This window comes from Equus asinus, chromosome 4, assembly GCF_041296235.1.
Source record: "Equus asinus isolate D_3611 breed Donkey chromosome 4, EquAss-T2T_v2, whole genome shotgun sequence".
Taxonomy (NCBI): Eukaryota; Metazoa; Chordata; class Mammalia; order Perissodactyla; family Equidae; genus Equus; species Equus asinus.
The window spans coordinates 113,035,494-113,050,127 of NC_091793.1; the positions used below are offsets into that span (position 1 = coordinate 113,035,494).

At 41.8% G+C, this 14,634-nt stretch overlaps 1 protein-coding gene across 4 annotated transcripts in view; it reads right to left on the reverse strand.

Moving 5' to 3' along the window:
* OLA1 (Obg like ATPase 1) overlaps positions 1–5,607 on the reverse strand; it is a 164,065-nt gene extending 158,458 nt beyond the window's left edge. Inside the window, exons 1-2 of one of the 4 annotated variants that reach the window (XM_014846610.3) lie at positions 5,412–5,607; positions 4,025–4,125 (exon numbers count right to left, since the gene is read on the reverse strand). In XM_014846610.3, the coding sequence (XP_014702096.1) occupies positions 4,025–4,125 (101 nt within the window). In that variant the 5' untranslated portion in view covers positions 5,412–5,607. Of the gene's footprint in view, positions 1–4,024; positions 4,126–5,320 lie in introns of all 4 variants that reach the window. The other 3 variants (XM_070508126.1, XM_014846612.3, XM_070508127.1) reach the window with 3 other exon arrangements.
* Between the last annotated feature and the right edge of the window lie 9,027 nt (positions 5,608–14,634).

Sequence of the window (14,634 nt, forward strand, 5' to 3'; positions counted from 1 at the left end):
GATGCTGGAATAACTGGACATCCACATGAACAAAAATGAATCTAAGGGCCAGGCTGGTGGCATAGTAGTTAAGTTCACATGCTTCACTTTCGTGGCCCGGGGTTCACAGGTTTGGATCCTGGCAAGGACCTACACACCACTCATCAGGCCATGCTGTGGTGGCATCCTATGTACAAAATGGAGGAAGACTGGCACAGATGTTAGTTCAGCAACAATCTTCCTCAAGCAAAAAGAGGAAGATTGGAAACAGATGTTAGCTCAGGGCCAACATTACTGACCAAAAAGAAAAAAAAATGAATCTAGATACAGACCCCATACCCTTCAAAAAAATTAAGTCGAAATGGATCACAGACCTAAATGTAAAATGCAAAATCATAAAACTCCTAGAAGACAGGAGAAAAAAAGAGATGATCTTGCATATGGCAATGACTTTTTAGATGCACCACCAAAAGCATGACCTGTGAAAGAAATAATAGATACGCTAGACTTCATTAAAACTGAAAACTTCAGCCCTGCAAAAGACCATGTCAAGAGAATGAGAAGACAAGCCTCAGACTGGGAGAAAATATTCGAAAAGACATATCTGATAAAGGACTGTTATCCAAAATATACAAAGAACTCTTAAAACTCATCAATAAGAAAACAACCTGATTAAAAAACGGGCCAAAGACCTTAAAAGATCCCTCACCAAAGAAGATATACAGGTGGCAAATAAGCATATAAAAAGATGCCCCACATCATGTGTCATCAGGTAAACGCAAATTAAAACAACAATGATACCACAGCACAACTATTAGAATGGTCAAAATCCAGAACACTGACAAGACCAAATGCTGGCAAGATGTGGAGCAACAGGAACTCTCATTCACTGCTGGTGGGAATGCAAAATGGAACAGCCACTTCAGCAGTTTCTTACAAAACTAAAGATACTCCTATCACACAATCCAGCAATTGTGAACCTTAGTATTTTATGCAAACAAGTTGAAAATTTAGGTCCTCACAAAACCTGCATGTGTACGTTTACAGCAGTTTTATTCATACCTGCCAAAACTTGGAAGCAACCAAGAGTCAGTGAATAAATAACCGATGGTACATTTGGACAGTAGAATATTATTCAGTGCTAAAAATAAATGAGATATTTAAGCCATGAAAAGACACGGAGGAAATTTAAATGCATATTACTAAATGAAAGAAGCCAATCTGAAAAGACTACATACTGTAAGATTCCAACTATAAGACATTCTGGAAAAGGCAAAAGTATGGAGACAGTAAAAAGATTAGTGGTTGTGGGGAGGGAGGGATGACTAGGCAGAGCATGGAGGATTTTGAGGGCAGTGAAGCTACTCTGTGTGATACTAGAGAATGATGACTGGATAAAGAAGATATAGTGTATATATACAGTGGAATACTATTCAGCCATAAAAAAATGACAAAATTGTCCCATTCACAACAACATGGATGGACCTTGAGGGTTAAGCAAAATAAGCCAGATAGAGAAAGACAAACACCGTATGATTTCACTCACACGTGAAAGACAAACACACACATGGACAAAGAGAACTATTTACTGGTTACCAGGGGGAAGTGGGGTCAGGGGTGGGCACAAAGGGTGAAGCGGCACATCTATCAGATGACTGACAAATAATAATGTACAACTGAAATTTCACACTGTTGTAAACTATCATAACCTCAATTAAAAAATAAATAATAAATTTAAAAAAAATTTTTTAATTAAGAAAAATTTTTAAAAACTATCCCATTCACAAACAATTACTGAATGCCTACTAAGCTCCTAACACCAGTCTAGGAGCTAGAAATATAACCATAAACAAGAACAACACAATCCTTGCTTTCATGTACTTTAAATTTTAATGGGGAGAGAAGGCGTTAAACAGCTGCTTTAATTAGATAATACATATAAAGCATTCAGAACAGTGACTGGTATATAGTAAGTGTTCAATAAATATTAGCTATTGTTAGCGATATTACCTCTATAAGGTAATCAGCCTTATACATACTAAAAAAAGCAAACCTTTTTATTCATTTAGTTCTCTAAAAATCAAGAGATTCCTTAGATGTACTAAATGTCCTTATTTTTGATCAGCAGGCCATCTTCTAGAGAACTGACCCCTCTCCCCTATCTATTTCTTTTGGGGCTATCCAGAAGCGGACAAGTCCAGTCGAATTTCCTTACATAGGAATCTGAATCACTGGAAAGGCAGCAGATGAGAGACACCCAGAAGTTCAGTTCACATGGCTGAGCTCCACGTGGACCCATCTCTGCCAGCACTACCCTGGCTCCTGTCCTGCCTGAGGCCCGGCTATCCAGCTTGTCTTTCAGTTCTATCCTTCCAATAAGTCTCTTTTTCTTGCTTAAAACAGCCACAATTTGTGTTGCTTACAAAGAACCCTACTTGGAACAGTTGGGTAATGTAGATCATTCTACACAAAGGAGTGTTCACGACCAAACATAATTGCCAAAACTCATCAAACTTTACACTATGAGTGAATTTTACTGTTTGGAAAGTATATACCTCAATAAAACTGGGGAGGAGTGGAAGGAGTATTTAATTTAAAAGCATAAATAGCACATTTATAAAAAACAAAATATTTATTTAAAAATACGTATTTATAATAAAATGTTTTTAGGTTATTATTTTCATATACATTGATTTTATTATGCTCTATGGCTAAAGAGCTTATACAGGAAACACTTAAGATGGCCCATTTTAAAGTAGTCCCATTTAAAGTCAAGCTGCACTGACTGCAGTGACTCGAGAATAAGGTTAGCGAATATCTAAAAACTATGTCTTGCTCACTAGTGCAATAAAGCTCACAACATCCATAATGATCATATCTTGCTTTCAAGTTTATTGACAGCACCCTACACTACTCTGCTTAATTATTTGTTTTGCTTATATTTCTACTCTCTATTTAGTCTTACTTTGCAAGCAGCCTATATCACAGCAGGAAACTCCTTCAAAATGCAAACCTCTCCATCTCCGGGAAAGACTGAAATTAGGACAGCCACACTTGTTCACATTTTACAGGAATTTAAGAACTGCCTTAGTTGGTCATACCATGCTCCATTCACTAAGCAATCTCTATGACAGGGGCTACAAGGAACACAGGAAAGAACATGGTTGTCCTACTTGCCACCAATCTAAAAGCCTAAAGCACATGCCAAAATACCTTCAGTCACCTTAATAAATCCACACTGGATGTTACTCATTAGTACACCCTAATCACTTTTGAGACATTTTATATTTTAATGTTAGTAAAACATACTAAAATAGAAGCGAAATAAGGAAAAAAGTAGACTTTGAACATCCAAGTTGCATGTGTATAGATTTATATGATAAACTCCACATATATTTCCTATCACTGTCATATTTGCAAACAAATGATTCACTTCAATTTTAAACATTACAAAACTCAAACTTTTGTTCTCACAACTTTCAGATTTAGTCACTTTATAACAGATACCCTTTATCTAGCAACTTCCAAAATTAAATTCAAAGTTGTCACCTGCTTCCAGTAAAAATCTGATCCCTGATCTCCCAAAAATCGAATCAAATTTATAAGTTTTAAAATAATTTCCTAAAAAGTATCCTATTGCATGGCCCCTGGTAGCCGGCATAGGTAGGTACCACACACAGCCAACCAGCACCAAAACCAAATTTAAACTACTCCAATTCCTCTTAAATTCAATACTGTGTGTCTCCCAAGAGTGTTTCAAGCAAACAGAGCTGATCTGGTTCAACTTGATGTTTTAACTCTCATTGCTTCTTCCTCTGAGTTTAGGAAACAAACAATATAAGTAACTCAAGTTTCACCAGTGTCTGTGTAGAAAACCGAAAGTAAAATAGATCTAAACAAAAACCTTGTTTTGCAACATTAGTATTCCAGCTTCGGAGCCTCTTTTCTTCAACTTAAATTTTAATTACCACATGAGTTTCCATTTCTACAACAGGAACCAAAATATTTACAAGATAAAAATGAGACAAGCCCAACATTCACCTACCCAACATTTGGCAATCCAACAATACCAATTTTCAAGGAGGTTCCAAATCTTCCAATGATTGGGGGTGGCTTAATTCCATCACCTCCCTTTTTGGGGGGCATCTAAAATGTCAAAACAAACATATATATGAACAAAACTTTTTACTGATCCCATCAACCAAAAACACATTTCATCACACAAAACACATTATTGAATTACAGATTAAGAATAAAACATACCGTACACATCAATCACAAAACTGATACTTTATTTTTCAACAAAGATAAAAACAAAAAAGTTCTGATTCTGATAGTTGTCAAAGCAGTCACTCCTGAGAAGTCCTGGAAAGATTGATCTAAAAATATGTGGCGCCAGAAATCAAAAATAAACTTAAAATTTAGCTGCAAATCTTCCATCCAGACTGTTCACAAAACATTTTACTTCTTAACCTGACATACGGTTATTCGAATGAAAGCATTTGGAAGTAGGAGCACAGATAAGAGTCAAAGAAAATCCATTCTAGAACCACCAGCAACCAAGTCACCTCCCACCAAACCATTCCTCTTATCTGGAACCTGCTCTTTCCCATTTCCGCTACACACACCATTTTTCACATGGAGGAACACACGTCCCGATCAAGGTTTTTCCAACCAAGTCTGTTCCACCCTTGGCACTGTAGGTACGACTCATCAGTCTTGATAAGCAACCTTAGCAATCTACAGTCTCATTATTTTTAGTCGTAAATGAACCCACTCTTTTTACTTACAAGTCGAAACTTTCTCGGTCCCTGCTAACCTGGGTCCAAATTCCTCAGTGCAGAATTAATCCCACTTTACTACTGCAAACTGAACTCACGAGGACTGCCAACCTCACGTTTTATAAGCTGAGCACTAAAGCTGTCCCTTGTCTTCTGGCTCCAGGCGAACCTCGTGGGGCCACGCTGAGGCCCTGCTCATGAAGTGATCTTCCAGCCTCTGATCCCTGACCCCGAGGACCTGGGATCTCCCTTCTCAGAGTCTTAACTCACACCTGTTCCCAGCCAAAGCCCAGGCCTCCGAAGCACAGCTGCACGAGGAGAGTCCCTCCAGTCCTCTGGCCTCCCACCGAAGGGCGGCTGGCCGCCCAGCCTAAGAGGTCCCCACCCAACCCCTTCCCCCTCTGCACTGGGCCACTGGGCGTCCTGGCCTCGGGAGAAGGCTTTCCCAGAGCGTGCCGGGGTGAGGCGTGGGCCGCCCTCGGGACGCGCGGCCTAGTCCAGGGCGCCTCATTCATCCAGACGCCCCATGCCGCCCGCTGCCCTCGCCCCAGCCCGGCCACCTGGCTCTGGCTGACGCCGGCCTCACAGCAACGGGCGGGGGCGCCGAAGACGCGGCAGGGAGCGCGCCCGCGGACTCCCCGGGGGCCTCACCGTGCTCTGGGCGGGCGATGACACGGGGTCCCAGCGGCAGCGGGAGACCAGTCCTGCCGGCAAGGGGAGGCGGGGAGGAAGGAGGAGAGAGCGCAGGGCCAGCCCCTCCGCCGAGCGGCACGCACGACGGCGGCGGAACAGGCGGGCCGGGCGCCGGGCGGCACCTGCGCGCAGGCCGCGCGCCCCGCCCCGCCCCGCCCCGCGAGCCCACCCGCCCCGCCCATTGGCCCGAGCGGCCGGGAGGCGGGAGCAGGGTGGGAGGGGCCGCGCGCGCGAGAGCGGGCGGGGGCGGGAGGCGGAGGCAGAGCTCGCGGGCCCGGGTCTCGGAGCGCGCGTCTGCCTCCGTCGCAATGCGTGGGGTTCTCAGCCCCGCAGCCCGGCTTCTCTCCCGGTGCGCGCCCCGCGTGGGCCGCACACGCTCTCTTCCCGGCCTGCGGCCCCACGCTTCACCCGCTGGACCCCGGAGCGCCTCACCCTGCCGGCCCGCCCGGGGACGGGTCACCTGAGGGCTGGCGAACAGCCGTGCCAGCCCAGCTCGACCGCCACGGAGTCCTGAGGACCACGGCCCCAGCCCGCCTTCCTTTTCCTATAACTTTCTTCAGTCAATCCACATGGTGAGAAGCTGTTAAACAGACTTTCTTAAAGGAAGAAAGGGCTAAGGGAAGCTTATGATCTAAGAATTCCTGGGTCGCCTTACCGTTTAGGCGTTTTACAGGCACCGGATCCCAGAATGCGGTTCATAGGGCCAATCCCCCCTCCCCTTTTCCTCGGAATAGTTAAGGGCCGGGACCTTTGGAATGTAAAGTAGGTTTCAGTCCGGGTTCCCCTACTCATAAGCTGTGTGACCCTGGACAAAGTAACCTCTCTGGGCTTCAGTTTCCTCGTGGACAAAATGAGGCTGAGACCGCCTTAGGAGGTTATTTTGAGGATAAAATGGGATAATGTATGTAAAGCGTGTAGCAATAGCACCCGGCACAAGTAAGAAAGGCTCGTAAACAGTAATAAAGGCTATTGGTAGTATTAGGGCTTCTCCCGTCTCAGCCACACCTGACTGCACCGTGAGCTCCATCTGTACAAGGAATGCTTTCATTTGGGTCCTGGCCTTCCGTCAGCGTTCAGGCATTTGTTGCAATGAACGTAATACTTGTCCAAAAATTGCGACACTGGACGCTTCTGTCCGAGAGATTAGTTGCTAATAAGGGAAAGAGTGTGAATTGGTTGCTATCCTCATTTTACAGATGAGGAAACAGTATCAGAAAGGTTGTGTAATTTAAATGGAGTCACACAACTGGCAAATGGCCGGAGCCAGATCTCAAGCCCCAATCTAACAGAAATCTGTTCCCTTTCAGCCAAAATATTTTGCTAATAGGGGACTCCTTATAAAAGCAGCAACTGAGCAATTATTTATAAAAGAATTGTGTGAAGATTTTCCTTAGCCCTGTGAGAGCCATCTACTGAAGTAGGTGCTTTTTCTGTAAATTTGGACATTCTCAAGGACATAGGCAACTTGATTCAATTTTGGTTTTGTGTTTTTATTTATTTTTTATTATCATTCGTGAGTATGCACTCTTTGTAGTCTCTAGCTCGGTTGTCACCATAACCACGTATTTATAAATCAGGTGTCTGGGTGCACTCTAGCTACAAAACAGAGGGGAGCTAACTAGCCCAGATTTTATACCCACAGTCAATATAAGCCCTTATGAATAGCCCTAACAAAGTAATTCCTAAATTGTTTGCTGCTGTTTTAGTAGCGAAGTTCTGTAGTTGGCTTTCACACTGCTGTTTGTGGAAACAGACAGGAACCATTGCTTAAAAAGCTCCGGAATCCCAGAGAACCCCCTCTGCCCAGTAACCAGCCACTCCAATACTAATCGGAAACGTTCCCTAGTCGTGGAATAGTAGACTCGTCTTCAACTTATCACTGTCTTTTGGCCAAATCTCGCTACTTCTTCACTGTCACTATCTCTGAGATCTACCCATTCCCTTCAATTCACACTATCAAGTCCTTGAGTCAGTTACCTGTTTCTCTGTTTGCAGCTCATCTTTCTTACTTGCACTTTTGACCACCTTCCGAGTGCCTTGACAAAGCAGGTCATGCAGATCTCAGTGAGCTGGGCAGTTTTAGGAGTGGCCAATTGCTGCTGCTAACAGTTATCCTGTAACTGGACACCATTTCCAATTCGCTGGGAGAAATGTGACTCACTCAAGTCACTGGGGTCAATTCATACTCACAAGAAAAGAGGATCTGATTGGCCCAGGTTTTTTTGTTTTCCTTTTTTGAGGAAGATTAGCCCTGGTCTAACATCTGCTGCCAATCCTCCTCTTTTTGCTGAGGAAGACTGGCCCTGAGCTAACATCCGTGTCCATCTTCCTCTACTTTATATGTGGGACGCCTACCACAGCATGGCTTGCCAAGCGGTGCCGTGTCCACACCTGGGATCCAAACCTGCAAACCCAGGGCACCGAAGCGGAACGTCTGCGCTTAACTGCTGCGCCACTGAGCTGGCCCCTAAAGATGAAGGGTTTTTTCATTTGTTTGTTTGTTTTGAGGAAGACTAGCCATGAGCTAACTACTGCCAATCCTCTTTTTGCTGAGGAAGACTGGCCCTGAGCTAACATCCATGCCCATCTTCCTCTACTTTATACGTGGGATGCCTACCACAGCATGGCTTCCCAAGCAGTACCATGTCTGCACCCGGGTCCGAACCAGTGAATCCTGGGCCGCCAAAGGGGAACATGTGCACTTAACAGATGTGCCACCAGGCTGGCCCTTTGGCTCAGTTTAAGTAAAGTTCTACCGAGGGTCCCATCAGCCTTGGCCAGGTGGTTAGGAGTCACATAGTAAAAACAACCCTAAGAATGACCTGTCTCTACTAATGAGTCATGCAGTTCTCAGAGAAGACCCTAGTGGATATCTACTATTCTACATAATAAATGATTCAGTGAGACAAACAGGGTATTAAGAGTTAACACTAATGCCAAGACTAAGAAAATGGCTCTGAATATAGGAAAGCTTGTTCTTGAGCCTTTTGCACAAAGGGAAGTCTATTTAGTACCTTTTGGGCTCAGTGATTAAGTGAAGCCTAGAGGAAAGAATCAGAGATGTTCTAGAATGGAAAGTGAGCAAAAGATTTCTGTCAGAGGAGAAATGAGAATAGACCATGAGGTCAGCTCCACATGAGGTTGCTACTGAGGAAAAATCAGTGGGATGAAAAAAGTAGCCAGACCCCATGTTCTTAGTCTTTGCTATTATTTGCCTTTCAGAATTTTTCTTTCCAGGCTTTAGCCAATAACGAGAGATCAAGGGATGTTACCAAAGGTCACAAAGATCTAGAGAGTGGTTTGGAATCAGTAATTTATTCCCTGAAACAGAGAAGCTCAGTTGGAAATCCAGAAATTTACTGATCCTATACAGAAAGCTAAGGGACAGGAAGAAGACAGAGAGAGTATACAGAGAGAGGAAGGAAGGAAAGGAGAATAATAGGATTAGTGACATGTTCACTGTGGGTTTGCAGGGCTTGACTACACTTGTTGGCCAGCCTCATCTACATCTGTTAGAGGCATAACAGATAAAAAAATAATGGTAATAACTGCACTAAAAGGGAAATTGAGTCCTGATAACAACTTTACAAGGAAAGGGAACAGCTTGCAAAAAAATAAGTATTCTGGGGAGTAGGGTAATTGGGGAGATATTGGCCAAGGAGTACAAACTTGAAGTTAGAAAATAAATAAGTTCCAGGGATCTAATGCACAACATTGTGATTAGAGTTAACAATATTGTTTTATATAGTTGAAGGTTGCTGAAAGACTAGATGTTAAATGTTCTCATCACAAAAAAGAAATAATAGGGGCTGCCCCCATGGTCGAGTGGTTAAGTTCGCGCGCTCTGCTGCAGGCGGCCCAGTGTTTCGTTGGTTCGAATCCTGGGCATGGACATGGCACAGCTCATCAAACCACGCTGAGGCAGCGTCCCACATACCACAACTAGAAGGACCCACAACGAAGAATATACAACTATGTACCGGGGGGCTTTGGGGAGAAAAAGGAAAAAATAAAATCTTTAAAAAAAAAAAAGAAATAATAATTGTGTGAGGTAATGGAGGTGTTAGCTAACACTATAGTGGTAATCATATTGCAGTATATTAAGTATATCAAATCAACACATCGTACACTTTAAATTTACAGGGTGTTATACATAGATTATACCTCAATATTTTTAAAAGTACCCTGTATAGAATTATTAAATAGCATTTTTCTCTGTTACCTGTATCAGATTTTTCTCTCCATATATATAATAAGCTTTCTATCAGATTACATCCAATGTCCAGAAAATAGTCCCATGTATTTAGAATATCCTATTCTTCACTTTTTGTTGTTCATTTAAAATTACTTTTTTAGAGTACCTACTCCATGCCAGGCATTGCTCTAGGTTTTGGGGCAATGAAGAACAAGATAAATATGGTACTTGCTTTCAACGAGCTTGCAGTCTAGTCAGGTAGGCAAACAAGTAATTAAATAGCTATCAAGAACTTGGTAAAAAATCTATAGGATACCTAGGTACTTTGATTACAATTTGAAGATTTAAAATAAACCACTTTGATTTTCACTTCCTTTCAGGACTTCTGATATTATGTACCAGGCAGTGCTTAATCCTCCCCTTTTGCTGTCCCATTGCCAGCAGCACTCAGACCCTGTGAGGCATCAGCTAAGAAGATTTTCAGTTTTCCTTCTTCCTCTTGACAGATCATGATTTTGAATTTTTGAAATTTGACCGTAAGTTAGCTGTGAAGTAAAACATGTGTTTAATCAACTTCTCTCTCTGCTGGAATTTGAAAGACTGCTGATTGATTAAAGACTCCAGTTATCATTGGAGAGACTATTAGAGTTTTGTTATCTAATGTCTATCATAATTCATGGATAAAGATTAGGAATTCTTAAAATTTTACATGCTGTTTTCTAAGAGGCAACATAAAAAAGCATATGCTAATCTAGAAAAGTAAATATATTATTAATGTATTAGCTAGGATGCTTTTAGCTGCAGGTAACAGAAATTCTGATTCAATGGAAATTTATCCTATGTAACAGTGCCGAGAGCGAGAACTTCAGGATCAATGGATTCTGTAGCTCAGCACTATTTTCAAAGATTGTGGTTCTTGCCATATCAAGGCTCTGTACTCTCTGAGCTTCCTCTGGTTTCATCCTCAAGCTAACAGCAAGAAGACTGCTGTAGCAGTTCTAGGCAACACATCCAGAAATGACAATATTCAGAAGGAATGGGAAAAAGGAACTGTCTCTTCCTGTAACTCTCTCTTAGAAAAAGGAAATGTGTCTTAGAAACCCTCCAGCAGACTTTTTCTTCTACTGGTAAAATTGGGTCTCATGCCTGTATCTGACAAAGAACACCCTGGCAAAGAATGGGGTTACCCTGAGACCATTCAACCCACCCTTAGGTCTGGAAGAGAGATCAGCTTCCTCTGAGGAAGGTGGCTGTGGGGGATATGGATAAGTATGTGAGCAAAATCAGGGTTGTATAAGAAAAGGACACCTGTGTCCACTACACCTGAACCATTTTTTCAAGATAACAGGTTGAGCACGGTATGATAATCTAAAGTCAGTGGCACCGGTGCTCATCTGATGTAATCTACCTAAGTGTAATATAATAAATGTTGTACACCTAGTTCAGTGAGAAAACTGATCATCTTCTAATAACACTTGATGGTGTTAAGAAATGAAAACTTAAAGATTGGCACCTGAGCTAACGTCTGTTGCCAGTCTTCTTTTTTTTCTTCTTCTTCTTCTCCCCAGAGCCCCCCAGTACATAGTTGTATATTCTAGTTGTGAGTGCCTCTGGTTGTGCTATGTGGGATGCTGCCACCTCAGCATGGCCTGATGAGTGGTGCTAGGTCTGTGCCCAGAATCTGAACCGGTGAAACCCCAGGCTGCCAAAGCGGGGCACGTGAACTTAACCACTCAGCCATGGGGCCGACCCCTGAAAATAATATTTTTAACCTTTACAAGATACTTAGAATTCCAGTGTGGAAGGAGGAGATTACTTATCAATATGTATCACAAGAGGCTTGTCAATTGCACTAGAAATTGGGGAATCTTGCACATAGGCCTAGGTCACCAAACTCACAGCCTCTCAAGTTTACTCCAGCTCAGCACAGCATTTCACCTTCATTACGGTTTTGAACCTATGTTTTTCATTTCAAAGAATATTTGTTCTAGTCAGGATAGGCTAGATTGTTATACAATAACAGACAACTCCAAAGCTTCAGGGGGTTTAATGAGTAAAAGTACTTTTCTTACATTAAGTCCCCTGGAGATCTGCCAGCTGTCAATGAGTTGGCTTGGCACTTTCGAGCTGCTTCAGTCTAAATCCTTCCATATCAAAGTGTTCTCCCGCAAAGTGACATTTCATTGGCCAACGTAAGTCACAGGGTCACATCTAATTTCAAAGGGCAGGGAATCCTTGTACCCAGAAGTAGAGGAGAATTAGATACTAATAAATAGTGATAATGCCTGACACAATATTCACAATAGATTCACAAATAGATTCTCTGAAAGACATTGTCTCTAAACCGATTTGATACTGTCAGTATATGAAATACTGCCATCAAGGCTGCCCTTCTTTCTAAGATGATTCTCGTAAGGAAACCATGCCTAGTGTTATTTTGATGGTCCCTACTCATGCCATGGCCCCTTCATTCTAAGAAAGATTTGTTCCCCTCACCCCCCTGAGGGAGTAGGCCTAAGTCGTCCTGTTTGTAGCACATGAACTCTCTAGCCACAGCAGATTGCACTAGGCTTGGGTGAAAACCTGACCCAAGCTGGGTGGTCAAAATTCTCTTTCTCTTGAAAAGTTGGACTTAGGACATGGCAATAAATACTATTGATTTCGTAAAGGGAAGATAGAATCAGAACTGTATCAGACACTTTCTTGACAGGTCCAAACAAAGCTGCTCAAAAGAAAAAGAAAACAAGGAATTTAAAACTATGGACCAAGAACAGTTTAGTGGATACCAGGGGAAAGGTGGGGTGGGGGGTGGGCACAAGGGGTGAAGTGGTGCACCTACAACATGACTGACAAACATTAATGTACAATTGAAATTTCACAAGATTGTAACCTATCAATAACTCAATAAAAAGAAAAAGAAAAAGAAAACGGCAGACAGGAAGAGGGGTAGGTAATCAAGCATATGGTCTTTTAATCGCAAGCTCTGATTTTCCAGTTCCAATCTAGTCCTCCTAAAGCCTTGTGTATTTTCTGACCTTGGGCTTAGTGAGATAACCCTGTGTTCTATCAAGAACTTCCACTTTCTGTTTAAATTAGTTTGCAATGGGTTTCTATTTCTTACAGCCAAATAATGGTTGCAATAGCCAAGACAAAGAAGAACTTATACTGGCTTGAAAACTATTAATGTATTTTAGGGGCACATTGGTCCAATGTTTCTCTCTCCTATAGCTTTAAATTATAAGACATTATTTCCTGGAATGTGTTCTGTGGGACGATGATCCTCCAAGCTCCTCTGTGGAACAAGAGATCTAGAATCAGGTAGGTTTAGGAAGTGCTACAAACTGCATCTTCATCCCCCTTTGAGAGACTGATAATATGCATTAGTACATGTAAGGTTCTGAGAAGTTTTGTAGTAAAGAGACCTGTTAAATCTCCTTAACCCAGCATTACCAAATGTGTACATACTTTGTCACGTAATACCCATTAAAATCTCTTGGAACATGTACTCTGTGGAGAGCAACTCTTTGAAAGTTGCTATTATAATGATTTAGGAGGAGTACTTTGTGTTGCAGTAAAAATAGGTTCAAGCGTGCTCTCTTCCCTTTTTTAACAACTACCAAATGACAAAAATGATTATTTAACAAGAAAAAAAGTATTAACCCTAAAGAAAGCATTGCTCCCTCCAGATGTCTCACTACCAAGTTGAGGTTTAGAATTAAAGTCTTGTGCTTCATTTTACTCTGGAGGAGAGTATGCCTTTTCAGGTGGAATAAAAGATCTCCAAAGAGGGGATGAAGCTTGTAGCTTTTCATGAGTGACCCTGGAAAGTTATTGAGGAATCTCCCTCTAGGATATCTTTGTGATATCCTGTCAGACAGCTGATAGGAGAACCCCTGATTAGGATAGCCACTTTTTTATATTACCTGTGTGCCCTATATAAATTAACAGGACTAAAAATACTGCTCAACACTTTGGCTTCCTCGCCAACTGAAGCAGTGAATGACAGCTCAGAGTGTCACTCTTAAAATAGAGCTAGCTTACACAAAATGGCCTAAGAATCACCGGAGGAAGTAGGACTGTACTCACAATCATCTTCAAGATCAGACGATTTCTGCTGCTTCTCTTTGTCTTAAGAGGTTTTTAGGTTGAGAGCATGAACATGGTTAAACCCCTATTGTGTGCCAGATACTGTGCTAGCCACTTTACATTTGGGACCTAATTTACCAACTCTCTAAGTGTGTACTATTATACCCCTTTTACAGCTGAAGTCATCAAGTCCATAAAACGTTAGGCAATTTTATTACAGTCTTACTGTTAGCAACTATTAAGCTATATAAAACCAATTCCTTCTGACTCCAGAGTTCTTGTACTTTCTGTCTAAACATGCTTGCCCCACAACAACCAGATGATGTTTTACACATAGTAAATGTTGCAGTCTGTCTAACAGTGTAAAGAGGAAAGGTATGTGTGTTTGTATGTGTGTGCTTGCTTTTTACTGGAGCAAAAGATTAACTCAAATATTTCATGTAGAAAATTGACCTCAAAGAGAACTTCTGGCTAGGATTTCTTTTTTTAATCATGAATATTTCAGTTCAGTAAATAGGACTATTAACAGGATTGGAAGACATATTCAATGTATCTGTAGGCTTTGGTATTCAAGCACAAACAAGAGCCTGGAAACGTTAAGTCTTCAACGTTCATGACATAACCAGGATTATCTAAATTGAGGCAGTGATTAAGGTATTTTGTCAGGGAACAGTTTATTCAGGGAATCTTGGATGAATTGCTGTGAAATCACTGGTGAACTATTAAATGGTGCATATAAGTAGAAGATGAGGTCCCAGAACAGTGTTTCTTTCCATTTCTTCTGTCTTTTAACCTCAATTCTCATTACAGCTTGAAGAAAAGTATTTTCTAATGATGCTTATAAAATAAACAAGGAACATTGCCTGACAAAGTACCAAGACAACTGTTCTAAAACAAATG